General features: G+C 42.5%; 1 protein-coding gene across 3 annotated transcripts in view; it reads right to left on the reverse strand.

Moving 5' to 3' along the window:
* Window positions 1-27,556, reverse strand: part of kcnh3 (potassium voltage-gated channel, subfamily H (eag-related), member 3) — a 612,109-nt gene that overhangs the window by 58,538 nt on the left and 526,015 nt on the right. For all 3 annotated transcript variants that reach the window (XM_073046887.1, XM_073046888.1, XM_073046886.1), the window contains 2 exons: window positions 22,704-22,918; window positions 9,260-9,576 (listed from right to left, as the gene is read on the reverse strand). In XM_073046887.1, the coding sequence (XP_072902988.1) occupies window positions 9,260-9,576; window positions 22,704-22,918 (532 nt within the window). The remainder of the gene's footprint in view (window positions 1-9,259; window positions 9,577-22,703; window positions 22,919-27,556) is intronic.

Consider the following 27,556-nt stretch of genomic DNA (forward strand, 5'->3'; position numbering starts at 1 on the left):
ACCTCTGCCCTCTAGTTCTTGCCTCCCCAATCCTGGCCCAAAGACTGCCTATGCCCCTCATGATTTCATGCACCTTCATAAGATCACCCTTCTTGCTCTGACACTCCAATGAATAGAACCCCAGCCTGCTCAGCTCCTCTGTATAACTCACCACTCCATTCCCGGCAGCTTCCTCATAAATCTTTTCCTCACTCTTTGCAACTTTCTGGCATCTTTCTGAAAGCAGGGTGTTCAGAAGAGTGAGAAGCAATCACACAAATTCTTAAGGCTTGATATCAGTGAAGTAGCTGTATTGTTGCCGAAAACTGGAATGTCTAGAAGCTGAGCCACGGCCTCAACATAAGGGGCTGGCCACTCATGATAGAGCCAATGGTAGCAAATTTTCAGCATTCTCTACCTGAGGGCTTTAGAGATTTAATTGCTGAGTAGTTTCAGAAGAGAAAGATTGATAGGATTTTGGATATCAAGAGATTAGAAAGCATTAGAAAGTGGAACTGAGGTGCAAGATTAATCCTATCATGTAGTGGAGCAAATAGGCTATTTGAGCTGCATTTCCCACATCAACATGCTCTGTCTCCTGTGCCTCACCCAACTGAGTAATTGCTTTCCATGATAGTGAATTTCACAGGTTTTTCAACTGTCTGGGCCAACAGTCAACCTGAACATTATATCACTTGCAATTTCTGTTAGAGGTGATGTGAAAGCAATTAAGCGCTGATTAGTTTATTCTTAATCTAAGACAGAGTCACCAAGCCAACTGTTACTCCTTTAATACCAACTCACCTAAGGCCAGGAACTGAGCCTGTATACGATATTCTGGTGTGTATTGCTAAGTTCCACCACCATTACTACATCAGTACCTCAGAAGAGATATCCTTGGGAGTGGTGGGGGGGGGGGGAGAGAATAAGTTAGGAAGGGAGGGAGCAATAGCTCTCTTTGTATTCAATAAAAGCACTGCACACAGTAGATGAGAGAGACAGACAGAAACCCACTTGACATTCAGTGGATGAGGAAGCTAATTTTTGGCTGCTTCATTAGTTTGCTGTGCACAAGTGTCATCTACAGCCTCTTAAAATTGTTTAATAGAATTGGCAAAATTACAAATAAAAGCAGCATCTAACAAGGACAGTTGATATAATATCAGAGTAAGATCAGCCAAGTGTCAGTATTGAATTTCTCTAACAGGCTTCAGTGGTTAAAGAGAGGTTTAGTGGGAAATTCCTGCTGTGCATCGGGTCATTGTGACCTGCTTTAGATAGCTGGGAGCTTTGTTTGTCCTATAAGCTAAAAGCAGCAGAGTCACACTGATTGTTACCAAGAGGGGTGAGGAAATTTGCTAGCAACAAATAGAATCTTTTCAAATGGAGAAAAATAATCTCAGGGTTATATACGGTGACATATATGTACTTCAATAATAAATTTACCTTGAACTTAGAAATTGTCTGTAACTTTTGCAAAATTGACTTATAAATACTTAAAAGATCCTTAGCCATGGGTGAGGTGCCAGAGGATTGGAAGAGAGCTAATGTGTTCCCTTTGTTAAAGAACGTCTCTGAAAATAAACCAGGAAATTATAGGCTGGGGAGCCTGACGTCACTAGAGGAAAGCTAGTGGAAGGTATTCTAAGGGACTGGATATACAAGTATTTGGATAAACAAGGACTGATTAGGGATAGTCAACATGACTTTGTGCGTGGTGAGTCTTGTGTAACCAATCTTATAGAGTTTTTCAAGGAGGTTACCAGGAAAATTGATGAAGGCAAGGCAGTGGATGTTCCCTACATGGACAACATTCATGTAGCAAGGCCTTTGACAAGGTCCCGCATGCCTTATGGGTGGTTGGTTAAGAAAGTTCAGTCACTTGGCATTCAAGATGAGGAAGGTATCTGGGAATACAGATCAATAATTCCTTGAAAATGGCATCACAGGTACTGTAGATAGGGTCGTGATGAAAGCTTTTGACACATTGGCCTTCATAAATCAAAGTAGTGAGTACAGGAGTTGGGATGTTATATTGAAATTGTATAAGACTTTGGTGAGACCTAATTTGGAGTATTGTACACAGTTTTGGTCCCCTGCCTGCAGGATAGATGTCAATAAGTTTGAAAGAGCGCAGAGAAAATTTATAAGGATGTTGCTGGGACTTGAGGACCTGAGTTATAGGGAAAGATTAAGTAGGTTAGGACTTTATTCCTTAGAACTTAAAAGACTGAGGGGAGGTTTGATAGAGGCATACAAAATTATGAGGTGTATAGGTAGGGTAAATGTAGGAAGGCTTTTTCCACTGGTTGAGTGAGACTACAATTAGAGGTCATGGGTTAAGGGTGAAAGGTGAAATGTTTAAGGGGAACATGGTGGGGGGAGAACTCAGAGTGTGGAATGAGCTGCCAGCACAAGTGATGTATGCGGGGCCATTTTGAACATTTAACAGAAACTTGGATAGCTACATGGATGAGAGGGCCATGGTCTGGGTGCACGTCAATGGGACTAGGCAGATTAACGGTTCAACATGGGATAGATGGGCCAAAGGATCTGTTTCTGTGCTGTAGTGTCCTATCACTCTATGACTTTAAAACTAGGATTTAGCAGATTTTCTTTACATACAAAAGCTTAAATCCATTTCAAAATGATGACATTTTGTAAGTTGTCCAATAACAATTCCTTTTATTGCTGCCATGGTTGTAGCCAGTGAAATCTCTCAGATATGCTGCGTGACCTTAGTTACATGAATCCATAAAATCCTTACACCAATAAGAATTAACCCTTGTTTGGCTCTTTGGAATTATCCTATTCTGCTTGAGGTTATTCCTTAAGAAGATCCACAAAATGCTATCAAGTTACATAAAGAAAGGAATTTACTCTCTCTCTAACCATTGCTGCTAATCTCATGAGGGCACTGGAGAACCAGTTCATCTGTTGTTGGGTGTCCTGAAAATCAGATCCATATGACCATCCATAAGTTCACAACTGGATATCAACAGTCAGTGCTTTCATGAAGAAATTCACAGGCAGTGTCAACCATGTTCAAAGATCAAAGAAAATTTATTCTCAAACCACCCTGTATGGCACCAATAATTTTTCCACACTCAAAGTCACTTAGATCACATTCCTTCCCAATTCAGATGTTTTGGCAGAACAACAACTGAATCTCTTGACCATGTCTGCATGCTTTTATGCACTGAGTTGTTGCGACATGATTGGTTGATTAGATATTTGCATTAATGAGCAGGTGTACAGGTGTACCTAACAAAGTGGCCACTGAACATATATGGTGAAGTGAGTATAGATTTTACCATAGGGCGACAACACCTTCAGAATAGCAAAACATTCCAAGTGCTTTCTGGCAGCATTATTAAGCAAACTTTGATACTATGCCACTTAAGCAGAAATCAGGGTAGGTGGCTAAGAAGTTGTTCCAAAGGAGGTACTTTAAGGAACTTCTAAATGGAAGGAAAGATTTTAGGGATGGAATTACACTGGTGGCTTGGTTGCCTTGGGTGGAATAATTTGCCCAGGCACTCTGGCATAAATCATGAGTCCCGGCACTGGTGAGAAGCTGAAGTTAGCAGCAGCATTTTCAGTCCCGTGCCTAGACTGCTCATGTGACTGCATTACGTTGGACATTGGTGAATTCCTCAGAGAAAACTTCTACAGGCTTCCCAATTGATGGAAGTATGCTAACCTTATTTAATTTAAAATGAATGGGAGATATCATCTGTCTATAAAATATAATTATTTAAAAATATTTATTTACATTTAAGTTCATTGCTTTTACTTGTCATTTTAGTGAACTAAATGTCAACTTTTTAATATTTAACATTTTTATTTACCAACAGGCCCCAAGTGTTACTTAATGTTTCTAAATGCCAAAGGCATTCAGTAACATCCACTGGCCCTGATAAAAGAGACAGCAGATTGGACACCCTTTCAAGAAGTAGGAATGAGTTGAATGTGCAGGATCTTCCAAGATGTGAGCCTTCAGAGCCAGTATCATGGGGCATCGCTGGCTCCAGGTGAGCCTCTGATGAGTGAAAACCAAACAAGCAGAGCTGCGAATATTTCTGCTGACTCAAGCTGAATGAGATTGCATCAGCTTTAAGTGTTTTAGGCTCTAGCTATTTCATGGAAGCCCTTGAATTCCTGGAGAACACGAAATAGAAAAGATATGGTTTCCTGAAAGCGGCAATTTCCTACGCTTGCATCTGGAGAAACAATGGCAGAAGGATCAGTTCTTATTAAGTTTGTAGATTAGTCTGAATTAAAGTAATATTACATATTTTGATCCATCAGAACACCTCTGACTTGATAATTTACCATTTAGATACTTCAGCACAGAATCGGGTCATTTGTTCCAAGCAGTTCCATTTATGCATCACACAAGCCTTCTATTTCCACCTTTTACCATTCCCAACTGCTTCACCATTACTTTTTATATCTTGCTGATTTAACTTCTTCCTATGTGCACCTGTGATTATGACTTTTATTATTAACTATGACAGTGAACTCTCACATTCTTTCCATTTTCAGAAGAAACTGATCACATGTATTCTTAAAATGTATTGATTATGACATGGTAGCCTGTGTTTTGGTGAAGATGCTTCACATTTCTTAATCTGTGTGAAAATACCCTGTGTAGTACAGAGAAAGTATGTGTACACTGCACTACTAAAGTGATTTGGCCTCTCTCTTCCTCCTCAATTCATTGATTAAATATAACTGTTTGCTTTTTAAATCGTGTTGTAAATGACCTTGAACACCTTATGGTCAACTGCCCTCTATTCCATTTACCTAGAGAGTTCTCCTCCATAATCATCACTGGAGCTTACATACCACCAGCGGCCGACTATAATCAAGTGCTGGAGATACAGCACGTTGACGTCTCTAAACTAGAAACTCTCCAGCCTGGCATATTTCAAAACAAAGTTCAAACTTCGACCAGGTTTGGTTGAAGAAAACCCCGGCCAATTACCATCAGTATATAACCTGAGGTCCAGAGGTCCCAACACACTAGACCACTGTTATACTAAGAAAAAGAATGCCTACCATTCCACGTCCAGACCCCATTTTGGTAAATGAGAACACTAGGCTATCTGTCTCAACCTGCATACAGGCAGAAGCTAAAGTGCAAGGCTCCAGAGACTAGGACAACTAGGACAACAAAGAGGTGGTCATGGGAGGCAGAGGAGTGGCTATGGGATTGTTTCAAGTCAGAAGACTGGGTGCTGTTCAAGTACTCATCTGTGGATCTGAATGTACACACCAAAGTTGGTCCTGACTTTATTAAAACAGCTGTAGATGGGCGTGTCCCCACAAAATCATTCAGAGACTTACCCATCCAGGAGCCCTGGATGAATCACGAGATCTGCAATCTACTGAGGGTCAGATCAGAGGCATTCAAGTACGATGATCATGAAAGTTACAAGAGGTCCAAGAATGATCTCCAGAAAACCACCTCAATGGCAATTCTGGACCAAACTTGAATCAACAAAGGATACTTGACAGTTGTGGCAGGGCTTGAATACTATCACCTCTTATAAAGTAAAATCAAATGGCATAGATGACAACAGGGATCTGCTTCCAGATGAGCTCAATGCCTTCTATTCTTGCTTTTACTATCAAAACATGGAGGAACCATCACAAACTCACACAGCCTCCTACAATGCTGTGATTTCAGTCTCTGAGGCTGATGTACTAGCAGCTTTCAGGAGGGATGAAAAGCATCCAGCTCAGACAGAGTACCTGGACAAGTGCTGAAGACCTGTGATGGTCAATTGGCTGGAGTGTTCACTGAGATCTTTAACCTCTCGGTTTGGCAGTCTGAGAGACCCACCTGCTTCAATTACACCGGTGCATAAGAACATGGTAACCTGCCTCAATGACTATCACCCTGTAGCACTTGCATCCACTGTGATGAAGTGCTTAGAGTTTGGTGATAAAACATTTCAATCCCTGCCTGAGAAGCGACTTGGATCTGCACTAATTTGCCTACCAACGCATCATGTCCACACCAGATGCCATCTCATTGGCTCTTTAATCAACCCTGGAACACCTGGACAGCAGAGATGCATCAGGATGCTCTTTACCAACTACAGCTCAGATTTCAATACCATCACCACCTCAAAACTAATCAATAAGCTTCAAGAGGAAGAAGCACTGTCGACGTTTTGGGCCAAGACCCTTCGTCAGGACTAACTGAAAGAAATATCTTACTATCTTTTCTTTCAGTTAGTCCTGACGAAGGGTCTTGGCCCGAAACGTCGACAGTGCTTCTTTCTATAGATGCTGCCTGGACTGCTGTGTTCCACCAGCATTTTGTGTGTGTTGCTTGAATTTCCAGCATCTGCAGATTTCCTCGAATAAGCTTCAAGACCTTGGCCTCAATACCTCCTTGTGCAATTGTATCCTTGATTTCTTTACTTGCAGACCCCAGTCAGTTCAGATTGGCAATCTCCATCATCACAGGTGCACCACAAGGCTGTGTGCTTAGCCCCCAGCTCTACTCACTTTACACTTAAGACTGTGTGGCTAAGCACAGCTTCAATGCCATATTCAAGTTTGCTGATGACACCACTGTCTTTAGCTGAATCAAAGGTGGTGACAAGTCAGCATAAAGGAGGGAGATTGAAAAACTGGCTGAGTGGTGCCACAACAACAACCTCATACTCAATGTCAGCAAGACCAACGAGCTGATTACTAAAGACCAAGGACTTCAGGAGAAGGAAACCAGATGTCCATGAGCCAGTCCTCATCAGATGATCAGAGGTGGAGAGGGTCAGCAACTGTAAATTCCTTGATATTATTATTTTCGATGATCTGTCCAGGGACCAGCACTTAAGTGCAATTATGAAGAAAGCACAGCAGTGCCTCTAGTTATTTTGGAGGTTACAAAGATTCAGCATGACATCTAAAACATTGACAAACTTCTATTGATGTGTAGTGGAGAGTATATTGACTGGTGCATCACAGCCTGGTGTGGAAACATCAATACCCTTGAACAGAAAATCCTCCAAAAAGTAATGGATACAGCCCAGTCCATCAAGCCTTCTCCACCATTGTGCACATCTACACGAAGTGTTGTTGTAGGAAAGCTGCATCCATCATCAGGGACCCCCACCACTCAGGACATGCTCTCTCCTCGCTTCTTCTATCAGGAAGAAGGTACAGGAGCCTTAGGACAGGCTCAGGAACAGTTATTATTCTTCAACCATCAGGCTCTTGAACCAAAAGGAAGGCCTTTACTCAACTTCACTTGCCTGTTCATTGAAATATTCCCACAACCTATGGACTCACTTTCAAGGACTCTTCATCTCATGTTCTCAATATTTATTGCTTATTTATTTATTATTATTATTTCTTTCTTTTTGTATTTGTTATCTTTTGCATACTGGATAAACACCCAAGTTGGTGCGACGTTTCTATGTAAGAAGTGATCTTAGCTGGACTTTGCTAAGATTTATTTGGTAGGAAATTCAGGTGCAGAACACTGATTGTTATAGAACAGTGCAGTTGAAGGTCAACTTCTCCATGAGTGCAGCACAATTATGAAAGCTTTGCTGCATGCCCCAACATCCCCCAAATCTGCGTTACATCCCCCCAGCTATGACCCCACTCCCAGTTGATCAACAGTCAGTGATCTCTCCCTATATACTGCCACGCCCACGCACCAGAGTAGGAGCATTCCCAAGCGCATCCATCATGTGCTGCTTCACTCCCATCAAGATACACAGAAAGTGACCACGTGCCCCTCAGAGTGCCTGATCCATCACCACCCTCCATCACTGCCACAGGCTTTTAGGAATCTAAGATCTGTTGAGTCCAGACTTGGGAGCTACATTGGTCCCACCCTTTACTTACATACGATATTCAGCCCAAACAGTCTATGCCAGCTCATAGTGGAGCAATCCCATTTTTCTCACACATGCCCACCTACTGCCTATTGATAATCTTATCTCTTACCTGGACTAAGGGGTAATTCACAATAGCCGATTTATCTACCAGCCCATTTTTGGGCTGTAGGGAAAAAAACTGGAACCTCCAAAAGTCATCCATGTGGTCACTGTGAAAGCATGTAAGCTCCACCTAGACAGCATCCACGGTCAGGATTGAACACCAGTCCCTGGAAATGTGGGGCAGCAGCAACGACCACACCACCCTTTAGTGAGATCTGTCACTGCTAACCTCACAGTCCTTGTCCAAGTTCTAGAATTTCAGTGGTTGGATAAGTTGTACTTTTTCCAAAGCTGTTGTTTATTCTCTGTAATAGAAACCAAGATGTGACCTTTGATGAATATTTCAACTGCACATTGCTACTCCCTACTGGCAGATTTTCCAGAACAGTTTCATGATGCAGGTCTCTTACGGCCATAATTAACAAAAGGAATGGAAACTATTTGAGAAGACATGTCTGAGACCAGACAGGAGTGCTCATCAATTGCAAAGGGAATTAGCTGCAGTATTGTCCAAAAGCCATTTTTCTTGGTAAATTGAGTACCTATATATCAAGAAGAAAGATATTAAGCCTCTCCATTCCTAAGCTAAGCATTCCCCTGACAGCCATTCTCAATAGCTCTTACAGTGATAGCTTAATACAGTTCAAACTGCAAACAGAGAGATTTGAAATAAGGGAAAATTAAATCCCCTGTCCATTTTATACTTCTGCTGTTTTTATTTAAATCATCAGGCACCTGGCCTCATCATATTTACATGAGCAATGGATGGTTTTAATTGTGTAAAACATGTCACATTACCAAAACAAATAACTCATTCAGCAAAACCAGGCAAAAGTGGAGTTTTTTTTTACCCCCGCTGTTTAGTTTACAGAGCAAAGGATGATGAGAGCTTGAGACAACTGACTCTTGGCTAAAATCCTTCTGTACATAAATTTTGATTTGTTGTCTTTTGGGTTATTTGCATTGACTGAAACCAAGGAAATTGCACTAAGTGCAAGAAGAGTTAAGCACAATGGTAAATATCATTTAGTCTCCATTTGCATTTGAAGTTTTGACATGGGATTCTTTGAAATTTTATTCGCTGACTTTGGTAATTCGACTGTTTCCACATATCCTAAAATGTTTTAAATTTTATTCATAATTAACTTTTACACAAAAAAATAACAGAACACTGACCATGACCTGTTGATTCTGACTCGTAACACTTTGAATGGTTGGATTATTTTGGGTGATGAGCTGGACAAATGCTTTACTCTTTGCCAGAGCGTAACAAACTGAGGCAACCTCAGTGAAAATGAAAAGTCACTTACCTTGGGCTGAGGTCAGAGGGTGCAGAACAGTTAACTGGAGGGATTTGTAGTTTGGATGGCTTGCTCCCATTGTTATTTGGAAGTCTGGTTTTGTTAGTATCCTTAATGCTGTTATTTGGTGGGGCAGCTGGCTTGGATAACTTTTTCTCAGCCAGTGAACATCTGCTTGGTGAACAAAACACTTTGGTTGATGGTGTTATTCCTGTTGTACTGTTTGCATCGGGAGCTAAGGGTGTGTTTTCATCTTCCTCAAGTTCTTCGTCCTCCAGGATAGAGGGCAGTTTTTGGATAAGGCCACCATTACGTGTATATTCCAACTACAAAAAAAAAATCAGAACAAGAGAAGAGATTATAACTAAAGGAAAGAAAAACCAATTTTTTTGGAGCTTCATGTAGTTAACATTCGAATCATTTTGCATGGAAAAGGGCCATTAGGACACTATTGTCATGAGCACTCATAGAATCGTAGAACACCACAACACAGAAACAGGCCCTTTGGCCTATCTAGTCCATGCTGAACTATTATTCTGCTAAGTGCCATTGATTTGCACACAGACCATAGCCCTCCATATCCCTTCCATTCATGTGTCCATCCAAATTTCCTGTAAGGGTTCAAATCGCATCCACCACCTCTGCTGGCAGACCGTTCCACCTCTCTCCATTCTGAGTGAAGAAATTACCCCTCAGGTTCCCCTTAAACATTTCACCTTTTTCCCTTAACCCCTGGCTTAGTCTTGTATCACCACTGATATAGTCTTATATCAGTGGAAAAAAGCCTGCTTGCATTTACCCTGTCTATATTCCTCAGAATTTTGTATACCTCTATCAAGTCACCCCTCAGTCTCCTGAGGTCCAGGAAATAAAGTCCTAATCTATTCACCTTCTGTTTAAGTCCCAGCAACAACCTTGTAAATTTTCTCTACACTCTTTCAATCTTACTGATATCTTTCCTGTAAGCAGGTGACTAGAACTGTACACAGTCCTCCAAATTAGGCCTCACTAATGTCCTATACAACTTCAACATAGCATCCCAAATCTTGTACTTAATACTTTGATTTATGAAGGCCAATGTGTAAAAATTCTCTTTATGACCATGTCTACTTGTGTCGCCACTTTTAACAAACTTGGGGTCTGTTTTCCCAGATCTCACTGTTCTACCACATTCCTCAGTGCCCTACTGTTCACTGTAAGTTCCATCCTGGTTTATTCTTCCCTGGTCAATGCACATAACTCTGCATTAAATTCCATCCGCTGTTTTTCACCCTGTTTTTCCAGCTGTTCCAGATCCTATTGCAACCTTTGATAGACTTCCTCACTGTCCACTGCACCCCAAATCTTGGTGTCATCCATAAATTTGCTGATTCAGTTTACCACATTATCATCCATTCATATATATAAATTACAAACAACTACGCATTCAGCACTGATCCCTGAGGCACACCACTTGCCACAGGCCTTCAGTCAGAGAGGCAACCATCTACTACCACTTTCCAGCTTCACCTGTGGAGCCAATGTCTAACCTAATTTATTACTTCATCCTTAACGCCATGAGACTGAATCTTCTTGACCAAGCTCCCATGTAGGATCTTATCAAAAGTCTTGCTAAAGTTCATGCAGACAACATCCAGAGTCATTTCTTCATAAACTTTCCTGTTAATTTCTGCAAAAAACTCTATAAGATTGGTTAAATACTACCTATCATGCATAAAGCCATGTGGATTATTCTTAATCAGTCCCTGTCTGTCCAAATACTTATAGACTGGTACCTTAGAATACCTCCCAATAACTAACACACTACTGATGTCAGGCTCACTGGCCTAAAATTTCTCAGCTTATTCTTAGAGCCTTTCTTAAACAATGGAATAACATTAGTTATTCTCCAATTTTAAATACCTCTGCTGGGACCCCTGCAGTTTCTGCACTTGCCCCCCATGGGGCCTGAAGCAATGCCTTGGGGATTTATCCTCCCTAGTTTGCTTCAGAACAGCAAGCACCTCCTCCTCAGTAATCTGTACATGCTCCATGATTTCACTACTGTTTTGCCTTACTTGTATAGACTGTGTCGATCTCCCATTTAAATACAAACGCAAAAAAAGCCCTTTAAGATCTCCCCCATCGCTTCCAACTCCATACAGAGATGACCACCCTGATCTTCAGAAGTACTTTGTACTGTATACCACATTGCACTCCAGCCAACACCTTCTGTTCATTTCCTTAAGGCGCCTGAATAAATTTGTAGCCTCCCCACTGAGCTCTTTTCCACTCAGTCCAAAATAACACTAATAAAACCCAAGTATAAACATGAGAAGGAGGAGTCCTGAGGAAGGGTCTCAGCCCAAAATATCGACTGTACTCCTTTCCACAGACGCTGCCTGGCCCGCTGAGTTCCTCCAGCATTTGTGTGTGATGCTCATAAAACCCAGTTGTCTCAGCCATTGTCCCACGATTGGTGCCTAGGGACAACATTAACTAATTCATCCAACAACATCCCAAAGTATCACTGCACAGAAGCTAATATAAGTTGCTGTACAGATATCATTGCAGACTCAAAAGTGTGACCCTGAAAGGAAAGTGCCTGGACAATCGCTGGAGTGACTCAAAGTATCCAGTCATTATGATGTTTCTAAACTATAGCTCCAAAGTAAACAGCCCTACACAAACTGACCTCTCAGCCAATTCGTAAAATTTCAATTTCACAAAATTTTGGGGGGAAGCGTTTGGTGGTAGGGAAATCCAATGGCTGATACTGTGAAATAATGTGGAACAAGTTATTCCATTTTAACATAATTAGTGTTTGTTACAAATATTATGTTAAAAATTAATTAGGGCACTTCTCTCTGGTTAACGTAGATCAGATAATTATTATTATAATAATATCCCTGAAATCTTGCACAGCTTCTAGCCTTGGGCTTAGGTAGGGGAGAAAATTGGCCATAGTATCATTGAAATAATGATTTAATGGAAAACCTAAGTCTTTTGAATCTAAAGCAGTATCTCTGAGGGAATAATATGCCCGTGACTGATTAATTCCATCATCAATGCAGAACGGCTGAGGCATTTCCTTGCATTGAAGTTTCTAAATGCAGACTAATGTGGCAGCTTAGAAGTAACAGAAGGTTTTCAGTTCACACCCTTCCTATCTCTACTGCTTTGCCTTCCAACCCTACCACCTCACCCCACCCCGCTGTGGATGAATTATTCTTGGATTTAGATTGGATGTTAAAATCCCTTGTAAAAGAGTATTAGGCTGAAGTGAAGGAAGGAAACTCTGGCAGACAGAACGATAGTGGTAAGGATGGTGCCGTTCCTGGGGTTGCAAGGGATGGTTCATCTCCAAGAGCTCTCAGATGAACAGCTCCCTGATCAGCAGGGGGCACAGGTCTTGTTCTGCATCCTTCACTTTTTGTGTCAGAAGTCTTTTTTCCTCAGTATGGTAAAATCATGCACTTTGTACGCGTGATCACTGATCTAGAGGCACAGTCTGCAAAACTCAACCTCAACTGTCAGCCAGCAGAGGTACAGACTGCATGAAAACAAAGCTGGACTTTCAATCGGTTAATAAAGGTGACAGGTTGTGTACTTTCTGATGAGGGTAGAAAATTGGCAATCCGTATTTCCTCTGAGAATTTGATCCTTCTAATCTAGCCAGGTGGGGGACAGACAGTGGGGATATGTTCCACCTATTAAGATGTCCCAATGGTGTTTGTCTCAAATAGCCTCTGACAACTAAATCCAGCTGCTGGCCTTCATGTGTGGCTTAGCTACTAAGCCCAACGGAACTGATTCTGCTGACAGGAGAAGGGGCAAAGGCAGGTTACTGGTGCCTTAAAACCAGTCACTTCAAACAGATGGGGCTCATCAGCTGGTGCTGGTAGCTCAACTAGGAGAAGGAAAACTCTGATCTCAAACCTCCGCTGCCTTGTAGATATACCCACTCATGGGGCAGGCTTTGGGAGTAAACCTTGAGGAAAAATCCGAAGCTGGAGTCCCAAAGACAGTTCTATGTTGAGTTCAATGTAACTGACAGATTCTTTGCCGCTGCTAGTACCAAACTGTATCTCTGTCTGCCGTTCCTTTGGATTCATCAGCTGTGTGGAGAGGGGGAGTAGACTTCATGCTCTCCATTTTGTATTGGCTTGGCTTGAATATTGACTTCAGCTTGTATCCTCCTTCCATAGTACTTCACGTAAAGGGGCTCCCACAACACAGCAGGGTTGGGAGGTCCAGGATTTAGACTGAGCGATGACAAAGGGATGGCAATGGACATCCAAGTCAGGAAGGTGTGTCACCTGGAGGACAGCACACAGCTGGTGCTGTTCAACACACACTGTGACAGGTGACAAGGAGGTTGGAGGTGTTGTGGGTAGTGCTGAAGGTTGTTGTAGATTATAAGAAGACACATCGATAGAATGCAGAGCTGGGCTTAGAAGTGGAAGATGGAGTTCAATCCAGAAAAACGTGAAATGATTCATTTTGGAAGGTCGAACTAGAATGCAGAATTCAGACCTATTGGCAAAATTCTTCACAGTGTGTAGGAACAAAGGGATCTTGAGTTTAATGTCCATAGATCCCTCAAAGTTACTTTGCAAACTGATTGGATTAAGAAGGTGTATGGTGTTTCAGCTTTCATCATTCGGAGGATTGAGTTCAAGAGCCACGAGGCAATGCTGCATCCCATTAAGCCCAGGCTAGACCACGGGGTATTACATTCAGCTCTCGTCACCTCATTATAGGAACATTGTGGAAGTTTTAGAGAAGGTGCAGAGGAGACTTACTAGGATGCTGCCTCGATTAGATAGCACGCCTTATTAGGATAGGATCAGTGAGCTAAATGTTTTCTCTTTGGAGCAAAGGAGAATGAGAGATGACTTGATACAGGTGTACAAAATGCTAAGAGGCATAGGACAGCCAGAGACTTTTTCCCAGGTGGAAATGCTTAACATGAGGGGGCTGGGTGGGAAGTATAGGGGAGATGTCAGAGGTAGGGTTTTTTTTACATAGGGTGGTAGCTGTGTGGAACATGCTACCAGAAGTGACGGTAGAGGCAGATAATCTAGGGATATTGAAGAGACTCTTAGATATGGATGGAAGAACAATAGAGGGCTGTGTGCTTTAGATTGCTCTTGGAACAGGTTTAAATGGTCGGCACAACACCATATGGGCAACAGGAATGTACTATTCTATGTTCTAAGACAGCACTTGTATGGCTGCCATCAAAATTCCATAGCTGTAAAGGTGGGTCTGCTTCATGGCTGACAGTTCAGAGTAACCTTAGTGGAAAATTCCATTTCTGGTTGAAGAAAATAACCCCTCATCACCGCCCACCACCAAACAACAGCCCCCACCCTGTTCTACACCCAAAACACAAGGCCAGAGATCGGCCACAAGCAGCAGCTTTTTGTATAGTAGGTAAGCCCTTCAAGTAATGTTGGCTGCTTGTTAATGTCACCAGTTTCTGGCTGAATTCAATCAGAGGCAGACGCCCTCCGTTGCCCAGGGGTGACCATCGACTTGCATCCTAGCTGTCTATGTGATACGCAAACAGGGCCGTAGTGTTTGATAAAAGGATGTAAAACCAAGCATGGTGCCATTGTTTAATGAACATTCTAATATTGCAATATACCCCCTGGGTTTGAGTTATCATGTGCTGTGAGGAGGCTGACCCAATGCGGTATATAGTAGCTCTGGTGGAAAAGAACCCATGAACTTTGCTGATCTACTAGATAGTTCGGCTCCTCCCTGTGTCCGTAAATCAGGTGCAGATTCATCAAAATTAATAATCTGTCTGACAAATAAAACACAATACTCTTCAGCTGTGTTTAAGTAGACACTGCAGTCTGAGATGTATATGGACAGTCTTACATGTGATCAAAGTCATTTCCTGGTCTGCAGGTTAAAATTGCAACCATAGGAAGGGGCATTCAATGCTATCTTTTTAATCTCAAGTATATAAAAGACAGGATAGCTGCCAATAATAATAATTTTCAGGAAGTGTGCACACACTGCCCCTTTTCAGGGATTTCTACCAGGAACGTAGCTTGTTAATTTTCAGGCAGTGACAGTAAGAAGCCATATGGAAGACAGTCATTATCAACCTGCCATATATTTTTAAACATCCTCGGTGAATAATTCACAAGTATTGAACCTATTCAGTCTCGTGACCGCTATTTTTAGCAACAGCAATCCTTTCTGGAGTTCAGCAGTAAAAGCCCAGAGCGAAGAAAAAAAACCTCACTACACGATCATCTTTGTGAACAAAGCAGTCTTCAATTTATGCGCAGTCATGACTCTTTTAAAAATCAGGAAAAGGTTTCATTAAATTATTAAAAGCTACCCTCCCTCAATTTTTGCAGCACAATATATCACCTGGGAGGTAATTACAAGAATCCGCAAATCAGCTCCCCACCCCCCACGCTCTGAAAGCAATTGTAGAGAGGTGAACCTGTCTGGGTTATTGATGAGACTGCCGATTATGGAGAGTGCGTATTGCTATTTTTAGCTCTGAATTTATTGAAGTCCCCGAGAGACTTGCAAAGCTTTAGGACAAGCTGCTGTTATTTTAGGCAGCACCACTTATTATTAGAAACGGTCTGTCAGATCTCATTTGAAGCAGAAATACCTTTCAAACTCCCAGCAGTAAAAGCACTTGTACTGTGCAATTATACATTTCTAATTTCAGTATGCTTCAGTTCCCTTTGAAGCCCTCAGACCAATTACAAGAAAATCCTTCAGAATTGTCCTGCCTGGTTCCTCCACCATTATAAGTTATCACATCATATATTTTAAGCTGTGCTGTCAGTAATGAAAGTGATTAACCACTTGTAGTCCATAGGTTTTCTAATATAGTATATCTGCATTAAATGACTTTTACCTTTAATTCAATTATATTAATCATATTCCTTGTACAGGCCAACAAGAACTTGAATTTATATGATATCATTGATTATGAGGAGCAGTCCTTGATGCTTCTCAGCATAAGGAATGAATGCTGATCCAGGAAGGGGAGATCGGAAGGAATGATGAAAGCTTGGTCAATTCAGCAACTGATCCAATGTCCCATTCTCCATCAGGTTAGACTACTTGAAGGTGCTGGAGATCTCATTCGCAGGGGCTGACGTGTGTAACAAGAATTGGTTGGAGCAGATTGGGAAGGTTAAACAAAAAATTGCCCGTGGAAACGACATTCCCTGTCATTAACTGGGAAGAACAGGTGTGATGTGCTGTGACTGGCTGTTCCCGGCTCAGCTGCCTTGGTGATCTGCGGCTCCAAGATGGGGTGGGTCTGACAGCTCGTGGTGTACATTCCCCTCAGAACAGGGGTATTCAGTTGTCCTCATCCTGATGACCACCTTCCTATGCAGCTGCATCAAGCTAAGTGAGGACCCAATGTACATGCATACCAGGTTTCTATACGTGCTGAGTTTCTACCTGTTCCTGGTGTTGTGGAAAATAAGCTTGGCTCTGTAACTGCAAGACACTGAATCAGGTGGATGGTGCCGCATTTCCCATCCTTTGTGGAAGAGTTTTTCCAAGTAAACACCTTTGACCGTAAGTCTACCACGCAGTGGTGAATGTGGAATGTACTACAGATGCTGTGGGACTGGAACGCAATGGACTCTGTCGGTTGATTCCGTGAGCAAACTGTCTGGCAGAATGCCTCATCACCTGTCACAGTCCGGTTGGCAACACTCCTTGTTTCTCTTGATTTCCTTTTCCCCGTGTTGTGCCTGGCTGCTTGATTGAGGCACCTGATCCTCATTTGAACCGGCAGCATAAAGCTTCAGTTTACAGCTACTCGGTGCTGGACCGTCACCGTAGCTAGTACGGCTATGCTGGTCCCGGGACCGTCGCCAATTCGTGGACTCTAGTTGCTTCAGTGCCTGTGGCTGCTTAGTGAATTCAGTCGTTTCCGTGTCCAGCTGAGTTGCCGCGACTCGTTTTGGCTCCGAGTCCAAGTCCGTCTCTGTATGAAGTCTCCGTGCTTGCATCCTGCACTTGGGTCAGCCTCCCGTTTTCCCTTCGCTCCGTGTAACATCACCAGAACTCTCTCACAAAGCACCAAGACCTCGCTTGGCTGGTGGTGAGGGGCCCTCATTGTCCGATCCTTCCAATACCGATGACATATCACCCCTAATGTAAGCTGGTCTTGGGACATCTGTTGTGGAGAAGAGACAGTCACCCACGTGTGGGTTTGCTAAGAGGGTCTGGAGATGGACACAAGGGTGTCTGTCCTGGTTCATCCCCAGCAACTGTGCAGCAGAGGAATCTCTGATCTACAGGGTCGCACACTGAGACGGGCATCAAGTGCTGCTGAAAGGTTATCGTCTCAGTGATGGTTGCCCTTTGCTCTGCCGGCATCGTGAGATGTCGGTAAGGGAATGTTGCCAGCTGGCAAACTCCAGGCTTACATGCTGAGCGACTACAGGGTTACACGCTGAGTGATGCCCTGAAGCTCGGAGCAGACAATACTAAGGCTCTGTGCAGAAGGACCACAAACTTCTTCTGCTACTGCACATTGAGGGGCTGAGTCAGGTGGGGAAGGCCCTCAAAGAATGAGAGGGTGTATCATCTTCGGGGGCCACAGGAGTGGTCATGCTGCAGTGGTTTTAAAAAAAAAAGTAAACTCCTCTGAATGTGGTGACCATGAAGTAAAAGTTTTGCGCTTTTCCTTTTGTATATCATGAACATAAAAGATTCTGCAGATGCTGGAAATCTTGAGCAACACACACACATACACACACAGAGCGCTGGAGGAACTCAGGCAGCTTTTATGAAGGGGAATAACCAGTCAACGTCTCAGGCCAAGTCCTTTCATCAGGACTGCAAAGGAAGCCAGAGTAAGAAGGCTGGGGAGGGGAAGGAGTGCAAGCTGGCAGATGATAGGCGAGACCAGGTGAAGGAGAAGGTGGGTGGGCTGGGGAGGAGGGCATGCAGTGAGGAGCTGGGGAGTGATAAAGGGCTGAAGAAGAGGAAATCCAATAGAAGAGGATGGGACACCATGGAGGGAAGGGAAGGAGAGGAAGATGATGGGCAGGTGAGAAGAGGGAGGGAGGGTGAGAGAGTACCTGGTTAGAGAAATCAATGTTCATGCCGTCAGGTCGGAGACTGCTCAGATAGAATATGAGGTGTTGCTCCTCCAACCTGAGTTTGGCCTCATCATGGCATTAAGGAGGCAATGGGAAGCTGAATTGAAATGGGTGGCTACCGGGAGGTCCTGCCTTTTGTGGCAGATGGAGTGAAGGTGCTCGACGAAGTGGTCTGCCAATCTGTATCGTATCTCACTGATGTAAAGGAGGCACCGGATACCACAGATGACCCCAACAGACTCACAGGTGAAATGTCTGCTGACCTGTGAGAGGACCGTTTAGAGTCCTGAATGGTGCTGAGGAGGACGTGCAAGGTGTAGGGGCAGGATAGCACTTGTCCCTCTTGCAGGGATGGGTTACAGAAGGGAGATCAGCAGGGGTGGAGGGGGGGGAAGTCGAGTGGGTAAGGGAGTCATATTGAGAGTATTACACAAATAAAGTCTATTTTTAAAATAAAGGAGGACTTTGTTCACTTAAGGTTTAAAGTATAGACGGGAAGGAGAAGTGATTTCAGATGGCATTTCAAAAGCACTGGACTGCGTTAATGTAAATTCCAGGAACTTGCGATACCATTCAAAAGCAATCATGAGCTGGGATGAAGTCATGTTGGGAAAACTGTCAGCAGGGGGCAGCACCAATGAGCCGCTCATCCACATCTTTTCCAGCTGACTTCATACAGGAAGGAGTGTAAAGCACAGCCTATACTGATGCCTTCTGCATTACAAAGATGCCTATACTTCAAATGTACATGACCATCTGTAAGATGCTTTTACAAGGTCGTAACGTTTTGTTTTCTCCCTGTTAAGCCCCATAGTGAATAAATCACAAATCAGGAACAGTCTCCGTCCGGACTGCTATTTTTAGCAATGGTAATTTCCTCCTGACCTGAGCAGAATAACCCATAAGTTAAAAATAAAACACGCTCACAGATTATTGTTGTGAATGAGCAATCTTCAATTAATGTACAAACAAGACTCTTCCAGACATTTGGAAAAACTAAGGAAGGATCTGAATTATTGCAAGCAAAATGACAGACAGAAATAGCAGTTAACAGGAGCCTATAAAATGTAGCAAACATTTCTATTGCATCCTATATCAACGTTAGAGCTCCTCCAGCCTCCCAGTGATATTACAAGCAAAACGGGGCAATTAACATCAGCTGAACACACTTATGTCAACGAAGACAGCTGTTAGTTAGAATGGTAATTCTTGATGTCTATAGTTGCCTGATATAATTCTTTTCCTTGAAAAAAACATTAAAATAATAGAGACCTTGAATGAAATTGCAGTGGAAAGTATTGTGTTTTTACTTCCATATATAGATAAATACTGGTTTGGTATTAGGACTGACAGAAAATGTGACATAACGCTGGGACATTGAGATATTTGGCCAGAGGTCCAAGAAACATAATAGGGCATAAAAAAAACCTGTGTAAAGAGATACAGAATTAGCATTCCATGTCTGACAAAAGACCTGAACTATTAGTTCTGTTTGTCCTCCGGGAATAAAGGGGTTAACATATGAGAAGTGTTTGGTAGCTCTGGGCCTGTACTCACTGAAATTTAGAAGAATGCGTGGAGATCTCATTGAAGCCTATTGAATGTTGAAGAGACTAGATAAGGTGGATGTGGAGAGGATGTTTCCAGTTGGGGGAGTATCCGGAACTAGTGGGCACAGCCTCAAAATTGAGGGGCTACCCTTTAGAACAGAGGTAAGGAGGAATTTTTTAGCCAGAGGGTAGTGAATCTGTGGAATGCTCTGCCACAGACTGTGATGGAGGCCAAGTCCGTGCATACATTTAAGGTGGAAGTTGATCGTTTCCTGATTGGTCAGGGCATCAAAGGAAATGGCAAGAAGGCAGGTATTTGAGATTGAGTGGGATGCAGTATCAGCCATGATGGAATGGGGGAGTAGACTCAATGGGCTGAATGGCCTAATTCTGCTCCTATGTCTTATGGCCTTATGGTCCACCGACAGATGCTGCTTGACCTGCTGAGTTTTTCTGGTGCTTTCTGTTTTTATTTCAGATTCCAGATCAGTAAATGTTAACTTTGGAGCATTGATATATTGGCCTTGGCGTGCAGGTCCTTAGCTGCCTGAAAGTGACAATGGAAGTATGTAGTTTGATAAAGAACATTTACAGTATACTCGCCTTCCTCGGTTGAGGAGTTGAGTATAAAAGTTGGCAAGTTATTTTGCAGCTGTATGAAATTTTTGTTAGGTCACCTTTGACGTTTTATGTACAGTTTTGGTTACTGCAGTACAGGAAGAATGTGGAAGTTTTGGAGAAGGTGCAAATGATGTTTACCAGGATGTTGCCTCGATTGGAGAGTATTAGCTATAAGGAGAGATGGACAACCTTAAACATTTTTTTTCTGGAGTGTTGGAGGCTGAGGGGCAACCTGATGGGAGTACACAACGTTATGAGAGGTGTGGATAGGGTAGATAGTCCGAATCATTTTCTAAGTGGAAATTTCAAATACAGTAATGTGTAGCCTTAAGGTGAGAGAGGGATAGTTTAAAAAAAATTTCCGAGACATGATTTTTACACAGATAGTAGTAGGCGCCTGAACTGTGCTGCCGGGGGAGGTGGTAGCAGATACAATAGCAATGTTTAAAGGCATTTCAACACGCAGAGAATGGAGGGATATAGACTGTATACTGGTAGATGGGGTTAGTTTGGATTAGCATTATGATCAACACAGACACTGTGGGTGAACGGCAGTTCCTGTATTGAATGGGCTGAAGGCATATTTCTGTGCTATATGTCCATACTAACACCTTGAGGTACTGTATGCATTTAATCTCCAAGTTGAATGTAATATATTAGTATAAGTGAAATGTACAGTAAGGCTAGAACAGCCATCAACAGTAATCAGAAAAGGTATGAATGGATAAGGCATTAGGGACATTATACATTTGAGAATATTTAGCACCCTTACAAAAATAGTACAAAGGGCTATTTCTTTCAAACTAACGAATAGGATCATGAGGATTTGATCGGCTGTCATAAAAATGATCAATATGCTGTCAATCATCTGTCACAAACACAAGAAGTTCTGCAAATGCTGGAAATCCAAAACAACAAACAAAATGCTGGAGGAACTCAGAAGGCTTGCTCATCCATGAGAATGAGCAGTCGATGTTTCAGGCCGAGACCCTTCTTCCGGACCAGAAAGAAAGGGGGAAGATGCCAGAATAAAAGGTGGGGAGAGGGGAAGGAGGATAACTAGGTGATAGGTGGATTGGAAAGCTAAAGGGCTGTAAATGAAAGAATCTGATAGGAGAGGAGAGTGGACCATAGGAGAAAGGGAAGGAGGAGGGGACCCAGGGACAGGTGATTGGCAGCTGAGAAGAGGTAAGTGGCCAAAGGGGCATCAATCAAATAGGGAAGGATGAAGGAATTTTTTCACCGGGAGGTGAAATCGATGTACATGCCATCAGGTTGGAGGCTACCCAGACAGAATATAAGGTGTTGCTCCCCCACCCTAAGGGTGGCCTCAGCATGGCACAGACGTGTTGAAATGGGATTGGGAATTAAAATGCTGGGCCACCGCTTTTGGTAGATGGAGTGAACATGCTTGATGAAGTGATCCACAGGTTACAATGGGTCTCACCAATGTGACTGCCTTGGGAGCACTGGATCCAACAGAATCACAGGTTCATCGACAAAGTGTTGTCTCACCTGGTAGGACAGTTTGTGGCCCTGAATGGAGGTGAGGGAAGAGGTAAATTGGCAGGTGTTGCACTTTGACCACTTTCATTGATAACTACTGGGAGGAATATTAGTGGGGATGGACAAATGGACAAGGGAATCACGGAGGCAGTGATCCCTATGGAAAGCAGAGAGCAGAGAGTGGGGGGGGGGTAAAGGGGTGTTTGGTGGTAGGATCCCTTTGAGATGGCAGAAGCTGCGGAGAATGATTTGTTGGATGCAGAGGCTCATGGTGTGGTAGGTAAGGACAAAAGGAACCCTATCACTGTTAAGGGCAGTGGGAAGATGGGGTGAGCACAGATGTCTGGGAAATGGAGGAGAGGTGGGTGAGGGCAGCAACAATGGTGGAGGAAACCCCATTGTTTGACAAAGGAACTGAGAAATGGGAACAGCATTTTTACAGGAGACACGGTGAGAAGAGGTATAGTCAAGATCATCTGTCATAATGGTATCACCCTAGAATTTATCAAAGCTAGAATGAACCAAAAAAGCACAAACCCTGAGCACATCCAGCAAACTGCATATACCCACTAAACCACACAGAAGCTTGGGAACTTGTATTTAATTTTAAAATAATGGACAGATGTAGATTTGAGAAACATTACTTAATTGATCAGTGGTAGTTTGAAGACTTCAACTTACGTCAGCTTCACTCCCTTCTCGCAGGTTGTAGGTCAGGTCATGTTGAATATCTTCAATGAATTTCTGCGCATATTCTGGGTACAGCTCCAGCACCTCCCGCAAGCCCTTCAGAATAATGTACTGCAGGTCACAGTAAGTCAAAGCCTTCACGTTGGCATTAGTCTTAATCACCTGGTCCTTTGCCAAGAAGTCAGCACCAATCAAGTCGCCTTTTCCTATGTAGGTCAAAAGAAATTCCAGGTCAGTTGCTTCTTGCAGAGGCCCAGAAGGCAAACAAGGCAGTGTAATTCCAAGTTTAAAACCAATCTGTTTAAATTCAGGATTGGCAGTCAACGAATGTAATTTTTAAAATTTAATATACTTTGATGCAGCCTCTGTGATAATATAATTCATGAACAGTGTGATTACAAGAAAAAGTTTCACGTTTTTTTTTATTATGAACTACGCTGACTGGTGATTTTTGATAGAATATACATGTGACACTTCAAGATAGCAATGCACAGAAACTAGTCCGCTGGTTTGCACTTACAGAGAAATTATTCCCTGGTAGGATACAGATTAATAACTGTATGAGAACATAAGAAATGAAAACTGGATGACATATTGTGCTTGATTCACCATTCAATAAAATCATGGCTGACCTCATACCACAGCACTTACTTACAAAAAAAACCTGACTCCTTTAATGTCTGAAAAAAATTGATCAATCACCCTTTTGAACATATTGACTGAGTCTCCACAGCCCTCTTGTACACAGAATCCCAAGCAACTATTACAATCTGGGTGAAGATATTTCATTCCATTTCAGTCCAAAATACTCAAGGCCTTATTTTGAAGCTGTAACCTACTGTTTCAGGCACCTTGACTAAGGGAAGCGTCATTTCTACATCCATCTTGTCTCGTGAAACTATCTCTTAATCATTTAAACACAAGAAAACATAAACTCTGCCTGCTTAATCCCTCCTCGTATGACAACGCACCACAGTAAAATCAACTTTGTGAACCTTCACTGTGTTCCCCCTATGAGACGTATATTCTTCCTTGGGTATGGAGATGAGAACTGTATGCAATACCTTGGGTATTCCAGTCTTGTACCTAACTCCTCTTGCACTGAAAACCAACATTCGTTTTTCCTTCATTAATGCTTGTTATATCTGTGCATTAACACTCAGTGACTTGTCTACGGTGACTTCCAGATCTCTGAAAATCACTCTCTCATATTTTTACAAGCATCTTTATTTTTTACTTCCAAAGTAGAAAACCTTACATTTTTCCATATCATACTTGATCGGCCACATGGTCATCCATCTGTCCTCCCCTCATAGCCTTCATGCCTACTCAATATTGTTCCACTTTGAACTGAACTAATAATCAGACCAAATCCCGGTTCACATTAATCAATATACTGGAATTATCTTTGGAGCTTAAAGAGTTAAATTGCACAACGTTTGAAAATCGAGCAACTGATTAATTATTGAGAGGCTCTGAGCATATGTTGCAGCAAATAAAATAAAATCAACCCAGTTGTCTGTTCAATACTGCAAACAAGTATTACATACTCATTTGTCTAAACAATTAACCTGTTAAAATGCCTGAGTAGGCGCTGTTTACACTGCATATTAAAAGCACATTACAACTTGCAGCATTGCTAATGATAATTTGTCATTTATATCTTAATGCACAATGTTTGCATTCCTATCTGCACCAGGAGGTAGCTGTCCATATTTCCCTCAATGCTGATCTTTCCACTCACTGGAAGGAAAAGGAGGAGGGGTCGTGACAAGATATGAATAGATTGCACCAGGACTGAATCCACCTTTGGGTTATTGGCATTAACTTTTGCAGCTTCTTGCTACTCTTCATGATGCAGAATGCCCTTTGAAAGCTTGGAGCTACTTGCCTCCGGTATTGCTTTGATGGTGAGGGTGCCAGGATTTAACATAAGTGTCGCTGTTATTGCCACCTACCTTAAATGTGTTTAAGCTTTGCTGCCCATTGTCATCTTCAATGCCAGGTGCTGCTGTCGAGTGGGAATTGGTGCAATGGGCAGTAGTATTAAAGTCAGAACGAATGTGAATAGTTGAAGTTATGTCATGTAGTGCAATCAATTATAGGGAAAACAAGAGAGGATACTGTATACTGGTTCAAATGGCAAGTACATCATATTTTACAAATGATTTCCAGTACTTGTTTTCTTTTGGGAAAAAAATGTTTCCAATGCAAAAACAGTCTTTAGCCCAACAGGTCTCTTCTGATAAATGTGTCTTTCACCCCTACACATAATTATCCCACTGCCCCTTCGAACCATCCCCATGAAACCATTTGACACACACAATTTGTCTACGTTCAAGGTATGTCATTAAAATATTATGCAGCAGCAAAACAAATCATGTGTTTTTTTTCTTCCTGGAAGCATTAACACTATTTTTTTCAATTTGACTCCTGCTTTTTCAAGGAACAAGAACTGTTCTAGGATTTTTACTCTGGCATAAAACTACCCCCAAGATGCTGACAACAGATTATTCTGTAGTGAGAACTTCATGGTCTGAAAAAGTGCTGGTTGCTATTTACTTACAATGTAAGAAGGCTTTACTAACTGTGCTTTTTAAAGAGCCAATATTCAATCAGCATTCTTTGACCTTTCTCCACCATAGTTACATAAATAGCAGACTCCTGCCTCTGCTGCATCAGGGAGTTCACCCACATTTCATATTTCAGCTATCAGGAGTAAGTAAAATTGACCTACAGAAGGAAATTGCCTGCATAGCAGGGTTCTACAAAATACAAGAGTATTTCCGTGGCAAACCTCTTGTCAAAATTGCCTGGTTATAGACTGGAAGATTTCTGTGGCAATGACAAATAAAGGGCATGCCTCTTGTGCAGGTAGCATTCTCCACCAGCTTGTTCAAGTCCCTCTGGCTCCTGGGAGCGTATTCCTGCCTTCCGTTCTCTGGTAGTACCATTCATTCAGTGGCCACATGCACCAGATGCTTGCATTGTGGTTTGCTCCTTTTAGAACAGGGACAGAGCAAGGATCAAGGGAGCTCACTTTAGTTTCTGTTCTCACTCATCATTAGTTGTAAACCTTAACCATAGTACGATGTAACACAGCTCCTCGTTTTTAAATCCGATCTCCCAATGTGTGACACAAAGACCCCTCCTACAAGCCATTTGCACCCCCTCTGATCCAACCTGATATCTTTACGAGTATTGGCTCTATTCTCTCTCCATCTTTTACCACACAAATCCCTATGAGCGTGTTCGACTTCCTCTCAAAGTTCAAAATACATTTATTATCAGGGTATGTACACATTACACAATCTTGAGATCTATTTTCCTAACAGGCAGCCATAAAACAAAGAAGCCCAGAAAAACATACAAAAAAAGACTGTCAAACAGCCAATGTGCGGAGAAAAAAACAAATCACAAGCTAATAGCGTTCTGAACTGAAGTCCACAATGACAGTCCTGTTGATAGACTCTTAGTCCAGCAGAGTGGAGCTGCGAACTGAACTAGCCCTCTCCTCCCCTTGGGCCCTGACAGCTTGACCTTTTCAATCCGACTTGGCACTTAAATCATCCAAACAACAGGTTCAGTTGCTTCAGTACACGCTGGTACCTGGACCTGGCTGCCTCAATTCAACCTAAGCTGTTGTCCAAACATCAGATTCAGTTGCTTCAATACGCTCTGGGGCCTGGATCCCGCCACCTCAATTCTGCCTGTACCCTACCTTTCCAATTCAGCTCGGCGCTTAAATTGATGGAATCTTGGTCTTCCTCGGTCTAAGGCCCATTGCTTTGCCTCGCCTCGGTTCTGCCACATCAAATTGTCTCCAGGTCCAAAGGGACGTTGCAGGCTATTGTTTGCGATTATCATTCACCAGAAGAAGTGTGTTTAACAAAGTTGTTTTCTTTGTTCCATTGGCCACCAACCAGAAGTCGCTGCGATTCCCCGGCACCATCTTAAACTATGCAAGGCTTTTGGGTCTCAGGTCCATTGAAGGTGTTCAGCAGTGGGTTCCTGCCTTTACTGCAGTTGAACGCAGCCCACAACAGAGAGCCCCGAGGAGCCACCTCTCAGATTCCGGAACAGATCAAATAGGGCACAGGATCTGAGGCGCTCTATCAGTGGGAATTCCAGGGTTGCAGACACTAATTAAAGGGGAAGGAAAGTTCCTTTTCTCTTTAATTATTTCCATTTTAATGTTAACAATTTAGATTTCTTACTCTACCTCAGTTTCAAATGTAATTTTTCAATGTTTAGGAACTGGATTGTTGAGTTTTTTTTTTGGAAGCCCCATTTGGAGCGAATCGCTTTAAATGAAACCGCATCGATTGTGAAACTGCTAAGGTACTTACAGTTGCAATCCTCAATGGCACCTCCAATACTCTCCTAGCATGAGGCTACATTTAATGATATCCCTTATATGAGGATGCATGATTTTGCCAGCACTGGCATAATCTGGCACTCTGGCTCTCCACCATGGCCTTAATGGAACAGACTAGAGCAATGGCCACGTTACACTAAGTTTGTGTTTTATCACTATTTAAAGGGACACACTTGACATTGAGAACTATCCATAAGACATAGGAGCCGAAGAAGGCCATTTGGCCCATTCAGTCTGCTCTGGCACTCCATCATGGCTGATTTATTATCCCTCTCAACCTCATTCTCCTGCCTCTTCCCGTAAACTTTGATGCTCTGATTAGTTAAGGACTTATCAACCTTAGTGTTAAATATACCAAATGACTTGGTCTGCAAAGCAGTCTGTGGCAATGAATTACACAGATTCACCACCCTCTGGCTAAAGAAATTTTTCCTCATCTCTGTTCTAAATGGACATTTCTCAACTT

This window comes from Hemitrygon akajei, chromosome 5, assembly GCF_048418815.1.
Source record: "Hemitrygon akajei chromosome 5, sHemAka1.3, whole genome shotgun sequence".
Lineage (NCBI taxonomy): Eukaryota > Metazoa > Chordata > Chondrichthyes > Myliobatiformes > Dasyatidae > Hemitrygon > Hemitrygon akajei.